The sequence below is a fragment of the Peromyscus maniculatus genome, chromosome 8 (genome assembly GCF_049852395.1).
Source record: "Peromyscus maniculatus bairdii isolate BWxNUB_F1_BW_parent chromosome 8, HU_Pman_BW_mat_3.1, whole genome shotgun sequence".
Classification (NCBI taxonomy): domain Eukaryota; kingdom Metazoa; phylum Chordata; class Mammalia; order Rodentia; family Cricetidae; genus Peromyscus; species Peromyscus maniculatus.
This window is the reverse complement of record NC_134859.1, coordinates 96,164,418-96,192,230: the sequence shown is the minus strand read 5'-3', so window position 1 is coordinate 96,192,230 and position 27,813 is coordinate 96,164,418. Positions and strand designations below refer to the sequence as shown.

At 45.9% G+C, this 27,813-nt stretch overlaps 1 protein-coding gene across 10 annotated transcripts in view; it reads right to left on the bottom strand.

Moving 5' to 3' along the window:
• Positions 1-612: 612 nt before the first annotated feature.
• The window catches only part of Cep112 (centrosomal protein 112), a 432,181-nt gene continuing 404,980 nt past the window's right edge, over positions 613-27,813 (bottom strand). For all 10 annotated transcript variants that reach the window (XM_076543620.1, XM_076543621.1, XM_042283013.2 and 7 more), the window contains 3 exons: positions 5,270-5,371; positions 1,556-1,620; positions 613-767 (listed from right to left, as the gene is read on the bottom strand). In XM_076543620.1, coding sequence (XP_076399735.1) covers positions 764-767; positions 1,556-1,620; positions 5,270-5,371 — 171 coding nt within the window. In that variant the 3' untranslated portion in view covers positions 613-763. The remainder of the gene's footprint in view (positions 768-1,555; positions 1,621-5,269; positions 5,372-27,813) is intronic.

Below are 27,813 nucleotides of genomic sequence, written 5' to 3'. Positions count from 1 at the left end.
AGATCATGGACCGATGTGATAATGAAAGCAAAGAAGTCATCGAGAAAGAAACAGGACAACCAGAGCTGCATGAACAGTCTTCCCACCCTGCAGCCCTGCAGCCCTGCAGCCCCGCAGCCCCAGGGGGCTGACTGGAGACCCACATGACATGCATGACTCAGTGATTTGATTCTGCACAGCAGATTCATGCCAAAATTATGAATTAATCTTTGACAAGATGTAGGGTATTTTCCTCCAAAGCAGAATTTGAGGTGGTCAGTATTTCTTGGGGAAAAAATACCAGGTATATGTCATACTTAGCAGATGAGGTGTGATAAAATGTTGAAAGATAACAAGAATAGTACAAAATGACATTTTAATATATGAACATGAACATGAACATGGGAACAGCATTAACAGGTTAAGAATTTTGATATGATACTACAATCGTGATTCTAATCATGCGTAACTTGCAAGACCCTTGTGAAGCACTACCAAAGCACACCACAGGCAGTTCCATCTCTGATCAACGTAAGCAGTCTTCAGCACATACTCCAATACAAACACGGGGTCAGAAAGAAGGAGATGGTAAAAAATAACTTAGGCAAACACAAAAAAAGCCAACCCACTGCATGGATGATGCATGTTTTTATGATCTTAATTACACTTAAGCATTAAAAAAAGCCATTGATCTCATAGTTCACAATATCCAAATCTTCAAACCTGCTGGATGAAGTCCACCGTGCAGTCCAGACAATCTCACCTGTCATGCTCTCCCATGCAGTTACCTGCAAATCAAAAACCCGGGTTAGGAGTTTTAGTCTGAATAGGTCTGTCAATCGTAAAATGTGTTCCAATTCTGAAGGAGTTGGAGGTTCAAAAGGGTATTTGCTATCAAAATTTCATCACGTATGCCTATAAGCAACTGATCTTATCTTCATCAGGCACACAGAATCTTTTGAAAAGTAAATGATTCACGAGCTCATTCCTTTTATTTTGATGCCAAGTAAGCAGCCCAGCCTGTGACTGCACTTAAAAGCAAAGTTGCCTGACTGACCTGGACCATTAGTAAACATTGCCTTGGTTGGTGATATCACTGGGAACCTTTAAGAAGATCTCCTGCATCCCACAGCCCTGCACACCAGGACACTCCATCTCTGTGAATGTTTAACATCACAAAGCCATTGACTTATTCTGGTCTGGAGAACAGTGCCAAACCCCCAGGGATAGGGACTTTGAAGATGTGAGCCATCATAGAGAATTGCATCATGCCACAGTCTTAAAGGAAGATGGTGTCTCCTTCAGTCCACAGCTGGGCTTCAAGACCACACCTTGCCTGACTGCCCAGGTGAGGTCCCTACTTGCCACACCCTGAGATTCCCGAATCTTGTTCTGATGAATCTAAGCCCTGTGATTAAAGAGGTGGGTGACTTCTCAAAGACAAGCTGTTCATTAAAATGTCTTTCTTTTAAGACTTATCTTGTGTCTAGACATTTCAGTGAAGACTTGCATGTCAAGCTGAAAGACTCCAGGGGTACATTAATTGGAAGGTGTTTATTTCATTCACTGCTCATACCTTCTGCCTTGGTAGGTGGTCAGTTCTTCTTGAAGAATGGATGCTCTCTTTTGCAGAAAGTTGACCTAGAAAGACATCTTGTGTGAGATACATATGCCAATACTGTACACACAGTAGGTTAGAATTTTACTTAAATAATTCCCTAATAAAAAACGCAGAGGGAGTGAACATTAATAATGCATTTTCCTACATCTGGTCATATCCTGTCCCTACCAAAAACTCATCAAAGGCCACAGAACCAACTACTAACTATCCCAGGGCCATCTTGATCTGGTGCCATTCTACCTTTGTGGCTCCCTCTCCTCATGACCTTCCCACCACGGCCACCTTACACCAGGTTGGTCACTCTGTGACCCTTTGGCTAGGGCCATTTCTTATTTTGGAACACTTGACTAAAAGTCTCCTACTTGTCTTCCATGGCTGGTTCAAACCTCAGGCCTCCCATTGTTCCCCAACTGCTCCCACCACCTAACTCTGTCCCAAGCCAGCGGTCCCTCCTCTGCATCCCAGGCTCTCTGCCTTCTCACACAGCCTTGTGGTTATGTTTCCATGTCTGTTCTTTTCTGGAGAGGGGTGACTCTGTCTATCTCCGAGTCCCCAGTTTCTTTGACAGGGCTGGGCATGTAGCTGCTATGCACTAGCTGTTTAATGAGCGAATGAGTGAGTGAAGAGAAAATTACTGCTTTCTGGAAACCTCAAATCCATCCTGGGGATTCCCTGAGGTTAGAGACAGGGTTTTGGAATGGAAAAGGCCGAGCTCTGCCTGGAGTGGGGCCAACTTGAGTCCCATCCCTGGCTTGGTCTCCAGGGCTCTAGGAAGGTTACTCAGCTCTTGCTGTGTCATCTGTGAAATGGGGTTCATGACGGCTGCTTCCCAGGGTGAGGAGTGTGGTGAGCTATGCCTCAGAGTAAACGCCCAGAATAGACCTCACAGTAGGTACCAGCATGGAGTGGAGGGCTGGGTGTTAGAAGACCGTTGTTGTCCAGCATGCTTCTTCAATGAGGTCTTTATAGTACATCTGACTTCTTTGAAGTATAAATGTCTATGGATCAATGACACCTATTTATCAGGCATCGATTAAAAACACCTTATCCAACCACATAAAAAACAGTTTGGGGACAGCTTATACTATGACTTAATGTAATCAAGAGTCAGCGGCATTTGATCTACTCAGAATTGTTTACTCTTGCTTCTTTGGTCTGAGCTGAAACCATGGCAACGGCTGGTTCTGAGGCATAGTTATGCAAGAGTCCAGCTGGCAGAACGGAAAACGTGCTTGAAAGAGAGAAAGCACAGGCTGCCCAGTGGGCGTGCCCCAGAGTGGTCCCCAGGCTGGCTGATTTGTAATAGCACCCTGTTCTTCATTTTAGCCAATTGCTCAGGTGACCCCCAGGACAACTGATCATTTCGACAGATGCAAGGATCACACTGCTCTAGCTTTCCTCCCCACCCTGCATTGCCATCGACTGGAATTCCAACAATTCTCAAAAACACAGGCACCTGTGCTTTCAAACGAACTCTGCTGCTCTGCGGCCTGTGACTCCTACGCGCAGCTGCCAACTCCGAGGCTCTCATGCAGCTGGCAGCTCTCTCTTTCTCTGGGTCAACATCCAGTTCCAGGAGGTTGAAGTGGCTTTTCTTACAGTAGAACGGTATGCACGATAACAGAAGCCATGCAGGTGGGCACTGGATCTCCCCCCTCTCCCTGTGCCTCCAAAGTAAGACTCTCCTCTGAGGGCATCGGGCCCTCATAGCTGACCCCAGGGGCACACCTCCGTGAAGCTGATGGGCAAACCACACCTCTGAGTGCTTTTCACAGAAGGAAAAGCTGCGTGCCCCGTGCCCGGAGTGCCATGCTCTCTTCCATCATTTGTTTCCATATGCAGAGGCAGGCACGGCGGAACCTATCAGTAGCTTCCAAAGGCAGCAGGGGACAGCAGGAAGAGGACTGAGGGAAAGGACCCTTCGCTTCAGCCTTCTTACCGAGGGGAAGATGAAAGAATCAGCTAAAATTTGCTTTAGGCTGGCACGATGCCTCAAGACAGGGGAGGCTGAGGCAGGACTGTCAGGGGTTGGAGGCCAGCCTGCATTTCCTAACAAGTTCTAGGCCAGTCTGACCCAAGCAAAGTCACAATCTCCCTGCACCACCCCCATCACTGTGTAGCCCTGGGTGGCCAGGAATTTGCTATATAAACCAGGATGGCCTTGAACTCACAGCAATCCACCTGCCTCTGCCTTCCAAGTGTTGGGATTAAAGGTGTGCACATCACCATATTGGCTTCACATAGTCATTTTACATATTATAAACACCCCATATTAGTATCATTAAAGGCACTGGTTATTTTATTATTTAACTAGCACCTACTATGTGCCAGGTACAATTCTTAGCACTGAGTGTGGAAACCCTTCCCTAGTGGAATCATTATAGGAATTCATATATGTTTAGTTTCCCAGTGTGTTGAAAATAAGACTATGCAGATTCCTCATGTAGAAGTTAAAAACTGACAGGTAGTCAGGTGTGGTGGCGCACGCCTTTAATCCCAGCACTCAGAAGGCAGAGGCAGGCAGATCTCTGTGAGTTCAAGGCCAGCCTGGTCTAGTGAGTTCCAGGACAGCCAGAGCTATGTAGAGACATTTTCTTTTTCTTTTCTTTTCTTTTCTTTTTTTTTTTTGTTTTGGTTTTTCGAGACAGGGTTTCTCTGTGTAGCTTTGCGCCTTTCCTGGAACTCACTTGGTAGTCCAGGCTGGCCTCGAACTCACAGAGATCCGCCTGGCTCTGCCTCCCGAGTGCTGGGATTAAAGGCGTGCGCCACCACCGCCCGGCCAAGACATTTTCTAAAACAACAACAACACAACACCCCCCAAACAAATGAATAAACACTCCGAAACACACACACACACACACACACACACACACACACACACACACACACACACACACACACACAAATCCTCATAGGCTGACAATGCATAAAATGCTCAATACATGATGGCACACACCTTTAATTCCAGTACTGAGGAAACAGAGACAGTTTGAGGTCAGCCTGGTCTACAGAGTGAGTTCCAGGACAGCCAGGGCTACAGGGTACAAGCCCATCTCAAACTCCCCCACCACCAAAAACAAAACCCCCCAAAACAACACTTAATACAAAAGTCTGTTGGGTAGTTTTTTGTTTGTTTTGAGAAAGGATTTTGCTATGTAATTCAGACTGGCCCTGATTTTGTGATCCTCCTGCCTCAGGTTCCCAAGGGTTAACTTCTCACCTTACATTTTAGGAATCACACATTTTAATAAGAAACATCAAACCTAATTTTTTGAATATCTTAACATTATTTTGCCTTGTACTTAAAATATATACCTTTGAAAACAATATAAAACATACCAGAAAAAAAATGCTTCTAAATTAATGATGCTTTTGTTCCCCCATACTTTAGCATAGGCAAGGAACCAGCAACGCACTGTGGAATGGCATTTTGGACCCCGAACTAAGAAGAAAGGGTGAAATTGCACTGGACTGTGAATGAATCAAAGCTGCCATGACTGACCCAGTTTCAGGGGAGTAACCCAGTCCACGCTGATGATGGGTCAGTGTGGGGCTCACAGTGATTCTGGAGCGAGGCGGAATCAGGCTATTTGCAAGCTTCTCTTCAGAATGCGTGCCCCACCTACACCACACCTACATCTAAGAGTATTCCCCAGCTCTAGGAGTTACCTGTGACTTCAGGGAGGAAATGGTGTCCTCAAGTTCTTGTCTTAGAGATGCAGGCATTAACCCTTTGAATTTTGTTTCATATTCTTGTCGAATGTACATTATCTAAAAAGAAAAAAAAATCTTTTATACCCCAGAAATGTCTGCTTTGGATTTAAGAAATCTTAGAAAAATATCTTTTTTTTTTTTTTTTTTTTTGGTTTTTCGAGACAGGGTTTCTCTGTGTAGCTTTGCGCCTTTCCTGGGACTCACTTGGTAGTCCAGGCTGGCCTCGAACTCACAGAGATCCACCTGGCTCTGCCTCCCGAGTGCTGGGATTAAAGGCGTGCGCCACCACCGCCCGGCAAGAAATCTTAGAAAAATATCTTAATCCACAAGCAGTTTTCTGTATTTATTGTCAGAAATCATACAATAAATGACATAAAAGTGAAGAGTTATATACACTGATAAGTTACTCAGCCTGTGCACATGATTCTGGCACAGATGGTCCCTGGAACAACTTCTTGTTCACAGGGGCTGGAGAGGTTACTCAGCTTGCTGCTCTTGCTCTGAACCAGGATTCAGTTCCCAGCACTGAGGTGACAATTCACAACTGCCTATAACTCTAGTTACAGTGGATCTGACACCCTCTTCTGACTTCCACAAATACCAGGGAGGCAAATAGCATGGAGGCAAAACACTCACATATAAATACAAGTAAATAAATCTTAAACAAAGAAAATCCCTGTTAACACAACTTTCAGCATCATATTAATATTAAGTAAATTTCATTCTTTCGTCCCTGCTTATAGGGTTGGCTACTATGTCAACTCCGAGGCCTTTTCTGCACCAGGATGCAGATTACGACAGGGACCGACTACAGTTGGGGACAACTCATAGCATGCCTTTGGTTTGACTGACACTTGAAGACTACTGGAGTGCTTGGTAGGATTCAGGTGGCGATGAGGACACTAATTCTGGGGGATCTGCACAGCTGTGTCTAACATGGGTGGACAGGTGGTGTGCGCACTCACTGGACACTTTGGTGGCGATATTGGTCTCTGAGATCAAAGCGTAAGTGAAGGTAGTGGAAGCGACACCTATGGACAATTTTCATGTATGTCACAAGAATGTGCTTGTACAAATAGCAGTGTCTTTCTACAGCTATGTTCCTTGTAATGTAAGATGCAATAGAATTACTTTAAAGATTGACTGTATACATTATGTGTGAGTCAACGGAATTGCAATGTATTACATACACAATTCATCAAACAACTGCAAACAGAAATAGGGAAATGTATACAAGAACTGAACTCAGGTGGGCAGGGCAGGCCTGTAGATTGCTGGGATTAATTTAAAATCACCACTTTGTAAATCCTAATTCTTCTTCCACTAAACTGAACTAAGTCAAAGAAATGTGTTATAGTGATTAATTTCATTACTTACTTAAAACCCATGGCAACTGTGTGCTAGTGCATGACGTCCCCTGGAACTGGAGCTACAGGTGGCTGTGAGCTACCATGTGGGTGCTGGGAACTAAATGGAGGGCTCTGTAAGAGCAGCCAGTGCTCTAACCACTGAGCAATCTCTATAGGACCACATTTGCTTCTCAATCATCCTCTTACTTTCCCATTGCTTAAAAATTTTAACATACTAAAGATTTAATCATAGGACAAAAATCTATATAAATGCACTGCACTTCTTAATCTAAAACAAGAGATTTATAAATTCCCCCCAAAACACACATTTTCAAGCCCACTCAGTGAAGTACGGATCTATCTATGTATCAGTAAGTGTGTATCACAGGCAAAAGCACGCTTGCTGCTGCTGCTCTACCCTGTATGATTATTTTTCTTTCTTTTTCCTTTAAAAAAGATTTTATTAATTTCTATGAGTCTGAATGTTTGCCTGCATGTGTGTCTGTGCCCCATGTGCATGCAGAGCCTAAGGAGACCAGAAGAGGGCATCAGATCCTCTGGAACCAGAGTTACAGATTGCTTATGAGCCAATATGTGGGTGCTGGAAACCTCTGGAAGAGCAGCCAAGTGCTCTGAACCACTGAATCACCTCTCCCACCTCCACTCCCCCATATGTTTCTTGAGGAAAATAGAGCATCCTAACATCTTGGGGAAGTCTCGCCAAGCAAAGGGATGATGAAGTCTGACTAAGGCTGGTTTGGTAAGGGATATACGGGAGCCATGACTCCCTCTCTTGCACAGTAGGAATTGAGGCAAAGTTGTCTGATGTAGAACAGAATCTGTTTCCTGTTGACACTCCCTTAGCTGTTTAATTGAATATTGGTCACAAAGGACAAAGCAAACTAAGCTAATGCCACCATTATGTAGTCTAATCCTTTGAACCTGCTCTCTGATAATTGGGTATGGCAAAAAAGGACCCTGGAGAGGTGCTCCTGGTTCAGCCAGCCACCACTGGACCATCAGGGTGATGCCCTTGAAAGAATAAGCACTATTAGCCACTAACTGTCTGGGAGGAAGCTGCTACTCATCTAGCTTGTCACCACTGGACCATCAGGGTAATGCCCTTGAAAGAATAAGCACTATTAGCCACTAACTGTCTGGGAGGAAGCTGCTACTCATCTAGCTTGTCACCACTGGACCTGCCCAGGGAGTGCAGGTAGGCAGTGCCTTCTGGATCCTTTTCCTGGCAGTGTAGTGGCCTTTTCACTACCTTTTCACACCTCTATCTTGCACACTGCCCTTCCATCTATTCTGTGTCTTCTTCCATTTGTTTGCAACTTAGCGCTTCTCTAGTACACCTAAGCTGTGGACGAGACATACCTCCGTCTCTGACCCAGGAAGTGTGTTCTCGTTCATTTCTGTTGCTGTGATAAAATCTCTGATCTCACAAACCAACAAACAACACACTAATCCCCCACCCCCAAATCTAACAACTTAGGGTAGAAAGGGTTTATCTTCGCTCACAGTTCCAGGGTCTAGTCCACTGAAAGAAGTGAGGGTGGCAGGAATTTCAGAAATGAACAACCAGGTATAGCACATCCACAGTCAAGGGCAGGGAGAAAGAGGGCATGCGTGTTCTCTTGCTTGCTTGTGCTCAGCTCACTTTCTCCACTCTCATGCGTTCAAGAACTCATGTTTAGGGAATGGCGCCCCCCACAGTGGGCTGATTCTTTTCACATCGTTTAACTTTAGACAGTCCCCCACAGACACGTTCACAGGCCAACTGATCTAGGCAATCCTTCACTGAGAGTCTGTTCTCAGGTGATTCTAAGTTGTGTCAAGTTTAGAATTAAAGTCAAACACCACAATGCATTTGATGTGAAATAAGGAGGGGATATAACCTCCACCCATAGACCAACTGTGAGACATTGACGGCGACTATACCACTCTCCTTTGAAAAGCCTCCTGACATTTCTTTCAGTGTTCATTATGGGATAAACTAGCCTTACAGCAGATCAAGAAGCAAGAGAAGGTAGAACTAATCCAATCAAAGGGCTTGGTGGACATACACTTCTTTGATGAAAGAGTAAAATTGGCACATGTAACTTTACTGTAAAATATTAGCATTTAATTATATAGTGTGGGTTAGTGGAATGGCTCAGTGTGTAAAGGGTAAAGGTGTATGCCACCAAGTCTGATGGCCCGAGTTGGTCCATATGGCCTCATACAGTAGAGAGAACAGACTTCTGGCAAATTGTCCTCCTGTCTCCACATGTGTGCTGAGGTGTGCACTGTCCCACCCCATAAATAAAAATTTAAAAAAGATTAAAATCATTAGTATACAGTATCCTATTATACCAGTGAGTAAATTTACTAAACACCAAAGCATTTGAAGGCTGTTTTGGCTTAAGAACTCTGGAAGGGAATTTCCAGGGCTGCCAGGCTCATGTCCATCTTACCCTCCACACCCACCACTTTCCAAAAGCACCATGTATAATGGTCTGTTCTTCTGCATTCCTCAGCCACATCTCATCTAATTAGAGTCTAGCTTCCCTCGGTCCACTGTGATTACTCACCTTTCCACTTTCCTGCATCTGATTTCCTCTATCAGAGTCCCATTGGGGAACCCAGAGCATCATAACAATGGCATTTAGTAAGGAAGAATGCTCCCTGGGAAGCCGAGCAGAAGTGAGGTGTATATAACATGGCTAACACCTGACCCCACTGCAACAGCCTGGCCCTCCTACAAAGGCATGACACCAGCAAGATTCATCTTTACATAAAGGACTGTGAAAAGAGAGACTATCTCCAGTTCGAGTTTACTGTTACACTGGATCTCAGCAGAAGAGAAAGTGGGGAGACAGGAATCCATCGACAGCATCTTTAACCTCTGCCACCACTGGTACCATCTTAGTCTGGAATGTATTCATCGGTCACTGCAGTATTTGGGTTTGTTTTTCAAACAGAGTCAAAATTCAGATCCTCTCTGCTACCAAGAAGGCCTTGTGCCCGTGGCCCCATCTACCTCCCACTGGTACCCAAGCCCGGCTTCTGAGCACCTGCCTCCCTTGCATTCTTTTGGTTTGTCAAGTGCCCTGTGCTCTTCCCCAACACAGGGCCATTATCTCTTGTCTTTCCTTCTTTTTTCGTAAACTAATTTTTTTTCTATCTTCGATTTTTAATTTTTTAAAAAGTTATCTAGTGTGTGTATCTGCTTGCATGCAGGTGCCATGGCACCCACGTGGAGTTCAGAGGACAACCCTCAGGTGTTCTTTCTCCACCCCTGGTGAGGCGGTCTACATTGTGTTTGCTGCTGTGCTGTGTACCCCAGGCTAGCGAGCTGGTCTGTGAGCTGCTCTGTCTCCCATCTCAAAGCAGGAGTGCTGTGATTACAGATGTGCACCACTTCCGTAGGCTTTTTGTTTTTAAACCGTGAGTACAGGGGTTGAGCGCTGATCACCAGGCTTGTGTGGTTAATACTTTTACCCACTGAGTCATGTCTGCGGCTCTACATTCCTTCCTACCTGGTGGGGTTCTGCCACTGCATCCATCTACACCTCTGGATTCTGAGGCTTCCTGTTCTAGGCTAATGACAGGGAAGCTTGTCGCGGGGGCTGGAAATCCAAGGTTAGAGGCTACGTGGCCTGGTGAGGGTTCCCCTGGTGATATCCGTGCATGCCTTTCCTTGCTGTGTGCACACAGACAGTGAGCTTGGTCTCTTCCTCTTCTTATAATGTAGGCCCTCACCCTAACTTAATTAGCTCCCAAAGGTCCCATCTACAAATTCACTGGGGCCTAAGGGTCACCACATGAGTTGGGGTGTATGTGTAAGCAGGCATTCAGTTCATACAGACAGACTGTCTCAGGTCTTTGCCTACAACTTGGGAAGGATGTCAGCTTAAAACTCAATCTCTGGATCTCTACCAACTAGAAACATAGGGGAGGTTATGGGAGATTAAGTGATGATTCTGGTCACTGTGGACTGTTTGCTTAGAACGTGGCCTTCTAATGCTTGGCTTATCGGAAGTCTGTAAAGGAAATGGAGTATGACAGGTGCATGGATCACAGTGAGTAGAAAGAAGAGAGAAGAGGAGGAGAGTTGGGCTCATGGTATATGCTGTTCTTTTAAAGACTAGGAGCACGGGTGAGCACTGTGGGGGTGAGGGCATGGGTGAGCACTGTGGGGGCATGGGTGAGCGCTGTGGGGGGTGAGAGCATGGGTGAGCACTGTGGGGGCATGGGTGAGCGCTGTGGGGGGTGAGGGCATGGATGAGTGCTGTGGGGGCATGGGTGAGCACTGTGGGGGTGAGGGCATGGATGAGTGCTGTGGGGGCATGGGTGAGCACTGTGGGGGCATGGATGAGCACTGTGGGGCATGGGTGAGCACTGTGGGGGCATGGATGAGCACTGTGGGGCATGGGTGAGCACTGTGGGGGCATGGGTGAGCACTGTGGGGGCATGGATGAGCACTGTGGGGGCATGGGTGAGCACTGTGGGGGCATGGATGAGCACTGTGGGGCATGGGTGAGCACTGTGGGGCATGGGTGAGCACTGTGGGGGCATGGATGAGCACTGTGGGGCATGGGTGAGCACTGTGGGGCATGGGTGAGCACTGTGGGGCATGGGTGAGTACTGTGGGGCATGGGTGAGCACTGTGGGGGCATGGATGAGCACTGTGGGGCATGGGTGAGCACTGTGGGGGGTGGGGGCATGGGTGAGCGCTGTGGGGGCATGGATGAGCACTGTGGGGCATGGGTGAGCACTGTGGGGCATGGGTGAGCACTGTGGGGGCATGGATGAGCACTGTGGGGCATGGGTGAGCACTGTGGGGGGTGGGGGCATGGGTGAGCGCTGTGGGGGCATGGATGAGCACTGTGGGGCATGGGTGAGCACTGTGGGGCATGGGTGAGCACTGTGGGGGCATGGATGAGCACTGTGGGGCATGGGTGAGCACTGTGGGGCATGGGTGAGCACTGTGGGGGCATGGATGAGCACTGTGGGGCATGGGTGAGCACTGTGGGGCATGGGTGAGCACTGTGGGGGCATGGGTGAGCACTGTGGGGCATGGGTGAGCACTGTGGGGCATGGGTGAGCACTGTGGGGCATGGGTGAGTACTGTGGGGCATGGGTGAGCACTGTGGGGGCATGGATGAGCACTGTGGGGCATGGGTGAGCACTGTGGGGGGTGGGGGCATGGGTGAGCGCTGTGGGGGGTGGGGGCATGGGTGAGCACTGTGGTGGGTAGGGGCATGGGTGAGCATGTGGTGGGTGGGGGCATGGGTGAGCATGTGGTGGGTGGGGGCATGGGTGAGCACTGTGGTGGGTAGGGGCACGGGTGAGCATGTGGTGGGTGGGGGCATGGGTGAGCATGTGGTGGCTGGGGGCATGGGTGAGCATGTGGTGGGTGGGGGCATGGGTGAGCATGTGGTGGGTGGGGGCATGGGTGAGCACTGTGGTGGGTAGGGGCACGGGTGAGCATGTGGTGGGTGGGGGCATGGGTGAGCATGTGGTGGGTGGGGGCATGGGTGAGCACTGTGGTGGGTAGGGGCACGGGTGAGCATGTGGTGGGTGGGGGCATGGGTGAATATGTGGTGGGTGGGGGCATGGGTGAGCATGTGGTGGGTGGGGGCATGGGTGAGCATGTGGTGGGTGGGGGCATGGGTAAGCACTGTGGTAGGTAGGCTTCTCTAGCATTTTGAAGGGCAGGTTAGAGAACATAGGTAGGCACAGGACACAGGAGGGGAGGTTAGCTAGCTGCTATTGGGGATAATATAAACAGAAATGCATACCAAAAAAGTTTCTGCATTGGCACTTTAGAGGAGTGAGAACTTAGAACTTACATGCCTGACTTTCTGGTTTGAAGAATAAAAATGAAAGGAACAGTGGTAAAAGATGATGCAAAAAAAAAAAATTGCAGTGCAGCTGAGAAAATGCACTGCCTTCTAAGAAATGTCATCATTATCGGGGTTAAGGTGTTCTGAGTTGCCACAGCAACTGCCAAGGAAGATCCGTTTTAGGAAGGGTGCTCTATCTGCAGCACAGCTTGTATAGTTTGAATCTCAAATATAAAGTGAAAATGTAAAGTAGCCATAATTTTCTTAACAACCTTTAAATATTCATTCATTCCTCTCTTCAGTCGTGGCTCCGATTGGCTCTTTGTTGAAAGGGTATCTCCCAGCCTCAGAGTGCAGCTTGCTGGAAGTCCTCCTGTGCCTGTGCAGATGGACCACTTTTCAGCAGGAGGGGAGGGATGGTTCCTGAGTGGACCAGGCAAGTGGGTGGCGGGACAGCTGTGCAGTTGCTAACATCTTTGTTTACAAGGTCAGGTCTGGGGAAATGGGACTTTCTCAATGTTCTGGTCCTGTGGAGAGGACGGCTTCAGAGTAACAAACTCATTCAGACCAGTGCTTTGATTACTGTTCGATGCTCAAGTCCAGCTTTGGGGATCAAATGATTCCCTGACATGAAACAGAAAGGAGAGGTCTGTTGAGACTACTTAGAATGCGACACACTTAGGAAGAATGGGAAAGCGGCAAGATACTCAAAGAGAAAATGACTAGTAACTGCTCAAGTCAGCTCGTGAGCCAAAGACTCAAATACATAACAAACACGGTGGCTGTAAAGGAAATATAACACATGAATACTAAAATTTGGGGCATTTGCATAGAATCTGTACACTTTGCTTCTTGATGAAGACAGGAAGGCTTAGTGGCATCCCTGATACATGGGTGTGGCATCACTGATACAGATGCTTTCAGCATCTCCCCTGATGGATGCTATGCATACTGTATCATGCCTCACTTACTCATCAGTCCTCTGGTAACTGGAACACATCTTTCCTCCTCCCTGTCCCACCCAAGGTTGGAGTGGTGAAGAGTATGACAGGACTTAAGTCAATCATGATGTCACCAATGACTGATTAAGACCTGGGCACATGATCCAAGTCTAGGCACCCGAACTCATGAGCATCATAAGACATCGGCTCTCTGATCTCATCCACTGGGCTTTTCCCCAGGGGACGTCGTTAATGTTACTGCTGTCTTGCTGTAGTGGAGTGAAAATGGACAGACAGAAAAGCCACTCCAGGGGAAGAAGAGCTGAGAACCAGAGAGAGAAACTGGGCCCTTAAGAGACTATCCCCAAAGTTAGCCTTTCCTGAGATTTCCTAGCTTTTGTCAGCTGTGATCATAACAGTCTAGATCAAAACAATGCAGACCAAGCAAAATATTAACTTGCATCCATTAGACCAAAGGTCCGTGTACCTCAGGCTGCAAGTTCACCAGTATGGTAGTGCATGCCTGTAATTGCAGCCTGGAGAGACTGAGACAGGATCACCAAGACTTCTAGGTCAGCCTGGCCTATATATAGAAATCCTTTCTTAATAAATACATAAAAATTGAAACTCAAACACACCCTCCAAAATGAAACCAAAACAAGACTTTAGTGTGTAGATCAAGCTGGCCACCTGCCAGTTTTGTAAATAAAGTTTTACAGGGACACAGGCTATTTCTGAGTGACCATAGCAAAATTTAATAGTCATGGCAGGGCCCCTATGGCTCCTAAGCCCTAAAATATTTGCAGCTTGGCTTTTTATCCAAAGTTCACTACTCCCTGAACTGTATGAACTGTCAGTGACACAGGGTAGGGGCTGTGTTAATTTTGCTGATGGCTGAAGCCCCAAGGCTTAGCATGGTGCCTGGCATATGGTGGAAACTCAATAAATATTTGCTGCTCAATGAATCCAAACCTCAGTTCCCACAACTGCTGGTGTTAAGTCGGTCTTTATCTTAAAATGACAGGATCCTCAGAAAGTCTAGAGTAAATTAATCACAAAAGCTTTCCCTAAATACAAAGAGCAGATTCTTTTATCATGGAATTGCAGTTCTTAATCAGCACAGTGGCTATTAATAAGTAGGCCAGCTTCAAAGCTGAGAAAGTTGGAGGCAAACACCCAGGCCTGCAGAGCTGCTGAGATCAAAAGGGATCTTGGAGATTCACGGGAAGGCGGGAGTCAGTTTCATCCACACTGCTCTGTCCACAGGGCCTTGCCTTCACTACTTCCAGACTTTCTACATAGCGTGATAGGAAATGACCCAGGCCTCTTTCTTCTGGAACGAACTGCCAGATCTTTTCTGCCTAGAATCCTCGCCTTCTGTTCTCATTTCCCATGCTTCTCTTCCTAATAATATCACTCCCGATGGATGTTTCTCCTTTGCTAGGTGGACACATACTATGTTTCCCTCCAAGAAAGGCTGGCTTAGTCTTAAAGGCCCAGACTCTGCAGGGCGGTTCTATCTGCAGACAGAACGAGAAAGGCTGGCACATGGAGTTTGGGAGGTAGACACTGAAGGCCCGTACACCCGGAGAGTCCAGTCTATGTGAGCTAGAGGGCAGTGATCTCTGTTTTATAAGGCACAGCTCAGAAAGGCCTTGGGGACAATAAACTTGGGAGGAGGGACAGGGTGACTGTTACTTCTGTTTTCAGGGTCTGAACTTCTTAGAGTGCTAGTCCTATTTGGTGGAGACTGGACTCCTGGAAAGGCAGCTTCTATACCTAAGCCCCAAAGCAATCGAGGACAGGGAGGGAGGCACCTCAAGTTCATAGCTGGCTTTTAGTAAAGGACCCCCAAGACTTGTGGACTGAGGCAGGTGCTCAGTGTGGCTGGGTGGGGGTCGTGCCCGTGGAATCCTGTTGGTTCCAAGACACTGAAGTAGGGTCGGAGCACTTGACATACAGCAAATGTGCAGGAGGGTCAATGGCTGGACAGATTATGATTGAATACGTATGTGAGACCTTGAAATTGTGATGGGCAGCAAAGGTCATGCCTTTTTTCATGCAGGAAAAAGCTCAGAATGTGAAGGAAAATTCCCATTCACAGATATCTGATACATGCCAGATACTATGTTAAGCACCTGACATATACTCTTTCACATATTGTTAAAAAAAAAAACAAAACCAAAAAACACTTTTAAATCTTTACATAAAATCTGAAAGATAAGATGTTATCACAGACAATAAGGAAATAGCTCACAGTGAGCAACTAACTACGAGAAGCAGGAAGGAAATTGGACGTCTAACCCCACACTGTCCCTCCTACAACTGGGAAGGAGAAGAGAAGAGAGGATGCAGCCAGAAATATGGTGAAGACATCATCTCCCAAGAGGGCTAACCTAGGACTCCAGGGGTAGCTGTTACAGGGACATAAGGAGGTGAGGAGCTCCCCTGAGATGTCACCTCTGAGGTCCCAGACTGGAAGGTGACAGCTGGCTTTAAGAACAGCAGCCAGAGGAGAGTGGAAGGGGCGTCCACACCTCAGTGGTGCCTGGACAGCGCCTACTATGGGGACAGGGGACAGGCAGATGGAGCTGGCCTGGAGGTAGGTGGAAGAAATGATCGATTTGGGGTTTTCTGCCTTCTGGAGATGTGCCGGAGAGATGTTCATGAGGATGTATTTGAGTGGAGGTCCTGGGGAAAGCCAGAGGTTAAACCTAGTAATTAGAGGAGGGAGCTGAAGCTCTGAGAATGGACGAGCTCTCTGAACGGGGAAGGACAACACGGACTCCACAGACTCCACAGAGAGTGAAGGGGAAGTGGGATCCACGAGAGACCAGGAATGGGTCTCTAGGTCTAGAGTGAGGCGCACAGCTTGGGGTCTCATGGAAGACAGCAGTAGGCAGGTGGTTAATGCAACAGAAAGATCAAAGAGAAACAGCAAACAAAAACTGAAAACAGAATAACCCCCCCCCCCAAATCAACCAACCAATCAATCAAAAACCCAGGTGACAGTCTATCACATGCCGTGAATGTCATCACCACAGAAGACGCAGAGTGCCCAAGGGGCATATTGCTGACAAGAGAGCTTGGTGAGCAGTGGTGTTAGAAATAAAGGGAGCCTAAGATGGGATCAGCCTTGATAAATATAGTATTTCCTGTTTTGAAGCAAAACTTAACAATAAAAGGTCCACTTCTAAATGCTAGTCAACTCTCCTTCAAAATATCTGATTTAGTCAGAGATTTCTGACCTGGTTTGAAGGCATTTTTCAAAAGAGGCAAACTATGACTGCTCTTTCTTTTCTGCATACTTAAACTCTTGACAGTTATAAATAAGTTAAACCTCTCCCTCAAAGTACCAATTATCTCCTTATGTTTGAGAAGGCATGTCTTGCCAGATATGGTATCCTATACAAAACACAAAACAGGAACACAAAGGCAGCCATTGTCTCACTGATGCACTAGGACTTACTTAGGCAGCTCCAATTAACACTAATGAGGATTTTGTGCACGAATCCCCTTACCTCCTGACTAAATGGAATGGAGACCCCACAACCTCACAGCAGAAAACTTCAAAATACCATTGTAAACACTCACTGACTAAATGCATGGGCTATTCACCTTTGCACAACGGAGGGAAGAGGATTTTCCTCCAATTAAAAGTTTGGGAGCACAACGTTTTTAAAAGGCTTCATTCAGGCTCCTTGAAACAGGCATGACCATGAACTCCTAAGAGGGGTAATGAAACCCCCAAGAGGTGATACTTGCTTTGGGCACTGGAGAGTGAGTACACCTTCCAGGTGGATAAGGGCTCAGGTGACCCTGCTGGTGGAGGGAAGGGCAGGAAGTATGGAGGAACAGTGTACGCATCCTCAGGAACTTTACTTGCTTGGGGGTGGACGGAGGTCGGAGGGGGAAGGTGGGAATGATGTAGTTAGGACTTTGAAGCTCCTGCCCAGGCCTTTGGCCTTGTTCTGAGAAAATGGAGGAACTCATGATTTCTGATTGGGGATGGACATGTGCGGACCTCCATTATAGGGACAGAAACCTTATCTTTCTTTTTCTCCTTCAACTGATCTGTCTGATGTAGATCTGGTCACCTTGTCCTTCACACTCAAGTGAAAACACTACAATGCTTTCTTCTATCTCCAGATTACAGGCAGTGACTTCCTTGTACACCTCAGCTAGGATCTGTCATCATGACCTGAACTTACCTTTCCAGCGTCATGTTCAAGCAATGATGTTTCCTACCAAGTCTTGCACTACTTTCTCGAGCCTTTCCACATACTATTCTGTGTCCTCTGTGCCTTTCCTACCTCTCAAATAGCTGGAGAACTCTCCATGTTCATGTACTGTAGTCCCTGCTCTGATGCCTGGGTGTTCGGAGCATCTCAAAGCTATCACTGTTATAATGAAGATGATCGGCATATATTGTTTTCTAAGTCCTAGGCACCATACTGCATCCTCATGGAGACATTACACTTCATGGAATCTTCCTAAAAACTCCCAAAGATCCACTGACAGCTACTTACTAAGTAAGAAACAGGCTTAGAGAAGTTACTGCTTCATCCAAAGTCAAACAGACAGTACCTGAGCTGGGAATAACTAGGTCTTCTCTCCCCTAAAGCCCCTGCTTTTACTTCATTGTCACATAATATTGTAATGATTGATTTGCATACTCCTTTCTTCTACTAGAAATGTGAGTTCCCTAAGGGGAAGTTCTCTGTTTAACTGGAGATCAATGGTATTTAAGAAGTAAATAAGATTAAATCATTATTTCTTTGAAGTTTGAAAGAATTATATGGATTGTTTTTGCCAGCACAGAGGCATTTTTACCTTCTATAGGCTGGAGTGCACGTGAAGCAGAACATCCCCCAGCATCTGGCCCCTTGAACCACCTGCTCCAGGTGAGGTGGAATCTTCTTTAAGAGAGGATGATGTTTATATTTTATCAAATTAGATCAACTGGTAATGAACACTAACTTGGCTTGATCGACTTAGACTGGAAATATGACTTACAGTACAAACAGCTACTAGGAACTTTTTTTTTTATTTTTGGGTTTTAGAGACAGGGTTTCTTTGTATAGCCCTGGCTGTCCTGGAACTTACTCTGTAGACCAGACTGGCCTCGAACTCACAGAGAACTGACTGCCTCTGCCTCCTGAATGCTGTACCACCACAGCCCTGCTAGGAACTTACTTTTAAAAAGGTAAATGTGAGTTGGGAGTGGTGGCTCACACCTGTAATCCAAGTATTAGAAAACTGGGTCAGGGTGAATATGAGTTTGAGGTCATCCGGGCTACATAGTGAGTTCTAGGCTAGCCTGTGCTACAGAGTGGAAACTGTCTCAAGAAGCCAAAAATGAACATAAAATATAATGGCAAATGTATTGCTTTTGATTTAGACAAAAGCAGCAGTAGAGCCTTAAGAGACTCCCAGGGAGAGGGACACTCTCAGCATCACACTGAGTGACAGGCTTTGCCGGCTAATCTCTTTTTCATGATCATTTCTACTAGTGCACTCGGTCTTTCAGAAATGTCTCTGTGCATTCTTTATAAAACCATTGCCCAGATCTTTTAAAAACACATCAAACTAACAAAGGTCAAATAAAGAGCAGGCGCATTTTGTTCTTTCAGTTGAAGACATTTCTTTAATATTAAAAATATAGTGAAATCTAGAAACATATTTTAATGATGTCTGAGTTTGTGTTCCAGAGTCAGCAAAGCAAAAAGCTCTGGAGGATCAGTGGAGGTGGGGTCGTTGGAGCCTCACTGGGACAGCTTTTTTTTGTGACTTCGATGGCACAAAAGATTCACTATTTAAAACTAGAGGAAGAAAAAGTTCTAAATATTGTCACTCTCCATGTTCATCAGCCTGTGTGGCTGGAGTGTGGGAATTGGTGACTCTGGAGCCCACAGTGACTTCATTCTTTATCTTGCACATGTATTTCAAACCAACATTGGCATCAGAAACTCAAGATGTGGGAGGAGAGGCGAGCACTTTATCTGGCATTATGGTAACTTTCCCCTACCTCAGCTTTGAGAAAAACTTTTTTTTTCTCTCCTTCCTTTTGACGAGCTGAATCAATTTTGTTTCCTCCTAGCTTGAGGAAGAATTTTAAAACTAAGACAGGTGAGCTGAAGCCTCTGTACCAAAAGTGGCTCACGCGATGTTTGTCATGTCCAGTGATCTTGGAAATATGAACTGTTGTACTCTGAACTTAGTTTAATCTGTACTTTAAATGCCCCTGAAGGCAAAGTAAATGTTTGAAGGAATGGTAACTTTTCAGGATTGTCTGAGGTTTCTTATTTAGTCTACACATGGAGAGGAGCTTGAGTTAGTTTGGGGATCACACATGGTAGCTGTAAGAAGAGAGGGAGGGAATGAGGCGGCTAGAGCAGCTGGATCAGGATCAGGTGGGAAATACAACAGGGTAGACCGCACTGGCTGGTGTCAGGCATGGAGGCCTGTGAACACGTCTCTGGACTTTGGGGATATGTTCTTCTTCTTAGTCTAAAGTAGTCTAGTCCAGTGTGATGGCAGAGACTGGGGGTGGTCTGTTGAGAATAGCTAGGAAGGGAGAGTTGGAAAGAGGAGGCCCTACCCTGTGGCCTGGAATTGAACACTGCATTTCACAACAGTGTGCCCCTCTTCATCTCCCTGATCAATGTTGAACAACTGGGTTGAGAACTAGACTGGACTATGCATAGAAAACAAAGGGAAAATTAGATCTTATCTTCAAGGAATCCACAAATATTACACATCCAGGTCTGGGGAAACAATGTAAGTAGAATAGAAATTTGGGTGAAGAAAATGGTCTTTATCAAGAGCTGCTTGGAAAGTCTGCAGGAAGTGATGACTCTTGAGGTGTGCTCCCGAGAGTGAGTAGCATTTGGATGGCAAAAGAGAATTCTGGGTGAAGGAACAGGCATGAACTAAGATGCAGTGAGTGTAGGTGGCACAGGACCCCAGAGCTCTCTCAGCTGAGGGCCTGCCCAGGGATGACAGAGGTCCTCATATCAGTGCAGGATGAAAAGAAGCCTGAAGATCTGGCCACCAGCTCAGATGAATGAGTTAGAGCCACTGGTTTAGAGCAGAGGAGCGGCGGGACGCCAGTTGGAACACAAAGGGTTTAGGGATCACAGACAGCAGAGGAGAGAAGGGAAAGATGAACAGAACTAAGGGGATATTTTGGTAAAGTACAGATCTAGATGGTAAAATAGTTAGATGGTATGAGTGGTGTTGAGGGCGGAGGCCAAGGCAATGTTGAAGCTTCTAGAAGGGTTTCCCTCAAGCCTCTTACACTGGCAAGAGTCAAAGACCTGGCTGAACCATCTCTATACCTATGGTATGTTGGCTTTCATCTATGCTAGTCTGGTGTTTTGTTGCTGTGATAAAACACTACCAAACCAACCTGTGGGGAGGAAATGGTTTATTTCCTCTTACATATCCAGGGAACAGGGAAGTCAGGGCAGGAACTCAAAAGCAGGAGCAGAGGCAGGAACCATGGATAAACAATATTTTTGGCTTACTCAGCCTGCTTTCTTTTTTTTTTTTTTTTTTTTTTTTTTTTTTGGTTTTTTTTATTATTATTATTATTATTATTTTACAACACCATTCAGTTCAACATAATAGCCACAGAATCCCCTGTTCTCCCCCTCTCGCCCACCCCTCCCCCCAGCCCACCCCCCATTCCCACCTCCTCCAGATCAAGGTCTCCCCCGAGGACCGGGGTTGACCTGGTAGACTCAGTCCAGGCAGGTCCATTCCCCCCTCCCAGACCGAGCCAAGTGTCCCTGCATAAGTCCCAGGATTCAAACCCTCCCACATCAATGGTCAATCAAGACAATGTCCCAGAGACCTGCCTACAGGCCACCCGATGGAGGCATTTTCTAAATTGAGGTTCCTCTTCCAGATGACTGCAGCTTGTGTCAAGTTGACAAAAGGCTAAGCAGCACACCATCCTCCCATCCATCCATCCATCCATCCATCCATCCATCCATCCATCCATCCATCCATCCATTTTTTTTTGGCTGTAATAAAATGCCACAAACTGAGGCAGATTAAACATAAGACTGCTTCTACAGTTCTAGAGACTACAAGGCCCAAGTCAGGACACCAGTGAGGGGGCAGGGTTCTGACTTGCCTGTGATGTCTTCTTCCTGGGTCCTCACTAGTCAGAGAGAGCAAGAGTCCTCTTATGTCTCCTCTTCTAAAGGCCTAAATCTCATCGTGAAGGCCCCACTCTCATGACCCAGTTTCCTCCCAAAGGCCCCATTTCCAAATGCTATATTGGAGATTCAGGATTCAACATATACAAGAGAGTTTTTGTCTTTTTTTTTTTGGTTTTTCGAGACAGGGTTTCTCTGTGTAGCTTTGCGCCTTTCCTGGAACTCGCTTTGGAGACCAGGCTGGCCTCGAACTCACAGAGATCTGCCTGCCTCTGTCTCCCGAGTGCTGGGATTAAAGGCGTGTGCCACCACCGCCCGGCTTGTTTCTTTTTTTGGTGGGGTGGGGACACAAAAATGTCCAGTCCACACTATTACCTTAATCTTAATGACTTCCATGTACAGGCTATAGATTATTTCCAGCTCCCTCATCTTCTCTTTCAAGTCCAGCCATACCAAGCTACTGAGATGATGCAGATAGGATGGGGACATTAACAGCCTCCATCCTGCTGCTGGGGAGCACTGGACTCTCATGATTGTAGACTGGGTATGTGGTGGTCTCAGGACTCCCATGCTCCCATGCTACCTTAGTGCAGTTCCCCTCTTACTACCCAGGTCCTGTGAGGGTCAGAGCACAGGGCCAGGGCACTATGAGCCTAGCATGTCTGTAGGAGCTTTTGTGTGTGTGGGGATCTTCCTCTCTTCTGCTGATATGAACCTGGGAAAACAGGCCCAGGAACTAGGAATAGTCATCTTGCAGCCTTGAGAGAGACAACTCATAGAGAAAGAAAGAAAAGAAAAAAGGCAATAAAGCTAAGAAATAAGACAAACCGGCTCTTAGTCATAGGACTTGAACGACTGCTTCAGGCTTCCATTGAAGCCAACAGGACTCCCCAGTTACACGAGTCACAATTTTCTCCTTATTGTTGAAACCAATTTGAATTTCAAGCAGTTATTTCTAATAAACTGACTGACTGGGGCTCAGGTTCCTTGCCAAGAGCCTAGACTTTGTACTTTATGAGCTGACCCAACCAACCCTTCAGTAAGGTACTGAGATCCTCTAATGGCTGGATCCCCACATCCACATCCACATCTTCAGCTGCCTTGCCTCTTGTGCTTGTCTCTGCCACTCAAGGCCTCTCAGGGTTTGGAACTAACAAGTTAGTTTCCTCCTATGGACTCTTGCTGCTTTCATCTAGGTTCTATACACTGTAGTGTTCTATGCTGGGTCTTCTGGTCCAATTCCAACTCTGGGTATCCCCTGGCATCTGCTTGCTGTAGAAAGTAATTTAAAAAAAAAAAAAAGCAGCACACAGTTTCAATAGGCTCAACAGAAAAGTCCGGATACTTAAGCTCAATGGCTCTTCTCGACTGCAGGGCTGTGCTACTGCCTCTGGTTTAAGTGTACGCATACATAGCTTGCCAGACACCTGTCCGGCAAGCTAACACCGCTGGTTATAGATCTGCTAATACCGGGACCATTTAGGGCCCAGTCATTTCTACATTTGGTGAAGCTTTTGGAGGCACCCAGGGAACAAACACCACAGAAAATACGTTGATGCAAAGATGAGGGGTTTAGCTATTTGCTGTGTGTCTTAACCAGTGCAAGCCATCAAAGCACTAATTGTGGGAATAAGGTATAAATCAATAAAATTAGCAAAGGGAAGTGATTAAAGGGCAGAGCCACTTTAAAGCAAGAGTTGCTCAATCTCCCGAAAACAAAACCAAACTGCTTTGCAGAAGAAATTCTAATAGTTTGCTTTTGTTTTTCCTAAAAAGCACCAATAAATGATGGGAATGTCAATTTATAATTAAAGAGAGGCACACTGCACTTTGAGCTTTTGTAACTGAGGCAACATTCTTTTTAAATCATTGTAGTCCGGCAAGGAACACACAAGGTACTCTGGCTTCTCTGAACGTTCCCCCCCGCCCTTTATTTCAGATTTTATATGAATGAAACATGATGACTAATTCTTCTCTTTGGACCCTTCAGGATATCATTTAAACACTGGCATCTGGTCTAAGGGAAATGTAATGCTAAGTCAGAGGAGGATTTGAAAAATAGTTTACATCTGGTTTTCTACTACCCATCCCAGGAAAGCTGTAGTGAGGATGGGGAAAGAACACATTGCTGGCCCTGGGCTCCATGCCGGTGGGGCTCGTTCCTTTGGTGTAATGCACACCATGGCTCCCCCTTTTATAAGGGGAAGGATTAATGCTACCTTCTTTGTAGCAATGTCATGACCTCTATAATGCTTCTTAAATTGAGGACAATGATGGACCCACCAAGCCTGAACATGTGATTTAAATCTGACCTGACAGTACTTAAAGCCAGAAGTCTGGAAGGCTAATGGGTGAACAAGCTTGGGAAAATGTCCAGGGGACCAAAGAGAAGTCCCAGGAATTACTGAGAGCAATGGCAATGGGCGATGAATGGGGTGAAGGGAAAAAATGGCACTTTCTGAGTTGGTGTCTGTTACAGGGATGGGCACTGCTATGCATTCTTTATGTGTCCTAGAAGAACAATCTCATATTTCTTTTACCTGTACATCTATAGTTTATTTTATCAAGGCTATGGGCTTTAAACACATTCCTCTCACAAATGCACACACATGTATGTTTATTGAGAGGAATATGTTTATCTCAGAGGCTAAAAAGTAGCAGTGACATCTTAGGTGGTCAACAATTTTACAAGCATATTTAAAATTTTTCACATTTAGTTAGCTAAAAATGGAGACAGGATTAAGATCAGAGTATAAGGTTTGTATATGCAGAATAAACTTCAACTTCCAGAACCCAGAGAAGAACGAAATACCCAGAGACGTGGTATCACACAGGAGCCTGGCAGTTCAGCTGGTGATGCAACAGCAAAGCTGTTTGCCCTCCAGAGTGGGCAGCCTGGGGCCCTCCCCACGGGCATTCTGAGGGATGCACCCCATTCAAACAAACCAGCATCAGTGAAAGCACCCCCTTTTGCCCTTTATTTTGTGTGTAGTTTGTCACCAAGTCATACCCTGGAAACAGCTATGCCTTGTTCTTCAGCTAAGTCCCAGGGTACTTTCAGCATGCTCATCCGACAATACACACGGTAAGGGAGCCTTCAGAGCCAAGCCAGGGACTTTCTACCCGGCCAGGAGACCTTATTACCACAATGACTTGGACTTGAGCACTTTTCTTTTTATAATTTAATATCCTCCACCTGGGAAATCTCTGTAGTCTTAACCTTTTATATAATTCATAACCACAAGCACAGAGTAAGGCAGAAAAAACCCTCTAAAGCTACCTGGCTCCATGTAGATTTTTGGAATCAACATTCCTGGGATTACCTAATCTGAGAGAGTAGAGGCCCCTTTGGCAATACAGGCCCATTTCCCCACCTGCCCTAGGTGGAACTGAGGAGTGTGCTTTCCTCTGTGTCTGGAACAATATGGAGGGTTTTTATTCTCTCAACTCATCACTACCAAGTCCCTGTAAGAGTGTGCCAGCCTTTCAGACAAAGACAGGTTTGGGCAGGTTCTTTCTGCCAGGCCAGTACTGTGCCATCTGTCAACTGATGCTCTTCTTGGGCCCGGATGGCTTAGCCTTGCAGGATCTGGCCCTCTTCTCTAACCTGTTCCAATGTTCAAGATTCTTACATTTTTCAACCCATTTTCTCCTAGCAAACTTTTCAGAGAAGATCTGATGTTTAACCATTTCAAGGGGTAAACTATGAAAGTCCAATTGAAAAGTAAAAGTTCTGCTCTCTGATATGAATAGTATGCCCTATAATTCCAGTTTTCAGCAGAGGTCAAGGCAAACATTTTGGGAGAAAGGCATATGGCCCATCTGTCTTCCTTCAAATCACAGGATGAAGGAAAGACTAACTTTATTACTGTTGCTTACACTACTGATTAGTTTCCTTTCCTTTAAAAGAGGTGTCGTGATACCGAGCCACTACACAGGCCTACCTAGACCCCGGGATTTTGTGAAAGGAATTAAACTGAAATCTAAGTGCCAGGCTGAGTACTAGTGACACTGGCGTCAGTGGAAGCCCTGGGAGCGGGAAAGAGGTCATTCTGACTCGGGAATAGGGATGTGCCAATCATCATAGCGAAGGAGAGCTGAGGCTAAGGGGATGACACGATTTAAACCACGTTAGATTGTCCAAGGGGAGAGATGACATCACAAGGCAGAGAGATGAACAGCTGGAAGAAGTGGGGAACAGAGAGCAGAGGGGTAGTCAAGGATCACAGCAATAAAGAATGGGCAAGAGGGTGTCCGTGTCAAGAGCACAAAGCAAGCTGGCCTCAGAAGAGTCTCTTCACGTCACTATGATACCCTTTAGAAGAAGACTTTTCCACTCATCTTCCAGAACAGGTTAATGGTGTCTGGTACATAGTAGGTGTTCAGTAAATGTTTGTAAGGGGTTTCTCCCTCCAGTGAGGTACACCTCCTTTGAGGGTTACTGATGCTTAAAAGAGGATCCAAAACCTTCCGCATTCTGCCCATTTCAAAATGCATTTTCATCCTACTCTAGCCGTGGCAGGACTATCACGGAAGTGCTTTATAACAGGCAGGCTCGCAGCTCACCACTGTGGCTTGCTACTTTGTTTGTTTTATAATGGTTGTAATTTTTAAAATTCCTCATAACTGAAATTCCCTGGAGGTTTTCTATTTGTGGCAGGATCTTATACATAACCATAAATTGTTTTATCGCCATGTGTCACCTGTTTAAAAACTGAATTCCAGAAAGTGCCAAGTTCATAACACTTCAAGCTTCAACTTAACCTCACCTTCTTTCCCTAATCCAGACTTTCCTAAATGTCACCGCTGTGAAGAAGTAGTCATAATTGATCACCACAGGGCTGGGTTGTATCTTAGCATTAAGAGTGGTTGAAGCATGCTAGAGTGCCTGGGTTTGCTCTCTAGTACCAAAATGAAAGGGAAAAAAAGAGACAAAAACATTTGACCATTACAATTCTTATATTTATCACAGTCAGTTTCCAGCAAGCTTCATTAAAAGGTCAGTTCAGATCTTAAAAAATTGGGCTACTTTAAATACTAATGAAAATTCAGTGGCCCCTACTTCATTATAAATCTGATTGTTGGCCAAGTCTGGCCACTCAGGGAACAAAGATCCCTGTGCTCACCAGCAGAGAAGGTGAGGGCCCACTTCATGGGAAGCTGTGTGCTGCTGTGAGGCTATGCTCAATACAGTTGCTTGGGGGATTAACTCACAGTGGCATCCTCAGAAGAAATAAAGTTCTGTTATAAAGAAGTAAACAAAGAGTCCATGTATGATAAATGGAATATATAAAGAAATTCCTACCAATTCTAAAGGGAAATGCTTCCCTAGACTCTGCTGGGTCGTCTGGCTGAGGAGAGGGTGAGGGAAACAGTATGCAGCTGGTTGGAAGGGGAAACACTGGACCTAAGTGGCCAAAGGGCAAACAGGAGTCATGAGCCAGGAATCTGAAGGTCAGCCCACGGGTGGCACACACAATGTGCCAGCGGGTTTCATGTTAACTTGACACACACTGGAGTCACTGTGGAAGAGGGAACCTCAACTGAGAAAATGCTCCCAACTAGGTTGGCTTATGGGCAAGGCTTCTCCTGGACTGATGGTCCTGGGTGCTATAAGAAAGCAGGCTGAGCAAGTCAGGTGAGCAAGCCAGTAAGAAATATTCCTCCATGGCCTCTGCTTCAGTTCCTGCCTCCACTTCTTGACTTGAGCTCCTGGGCTGATTTCTCTCAATGATGAACAACTATGAGCTATAAGGTGAAACAAACCCTTTTCTCCCCAAGTTTGTTTTGGACATTTGTTTAATCACAGCAACAGAAACCCTTAGGAAGACAAACAAGAAAATCTCGAGGCTATAGTCCAACCGTTCCAGAAGGGAAGATGGGCAGGGATAGGATTATGCAGTGAGGGAGGATACTTCTTGATGCTTAAGTAGGGAGAATCTTACACTTTGGAGATATGAGACTCCATGATGGGCATAAGAAGGGACCAAAAAGTCATGATGTAAAAGGACATCTCAAGGAAATGATGTTTCTATCTTGCATATGCCATGCCTTGCTGTGTCTTTACCTAGTTGGCAGGAGCCCTGCACCATTGGGAGATTATCTGTTCATTTCTTACATGGCTGAAGTTGACTATGAGGCCAACATATTTATGATACACATGTAGACCCAATATGTGTGTGTTTATTCTTTCTATAATATATTCTC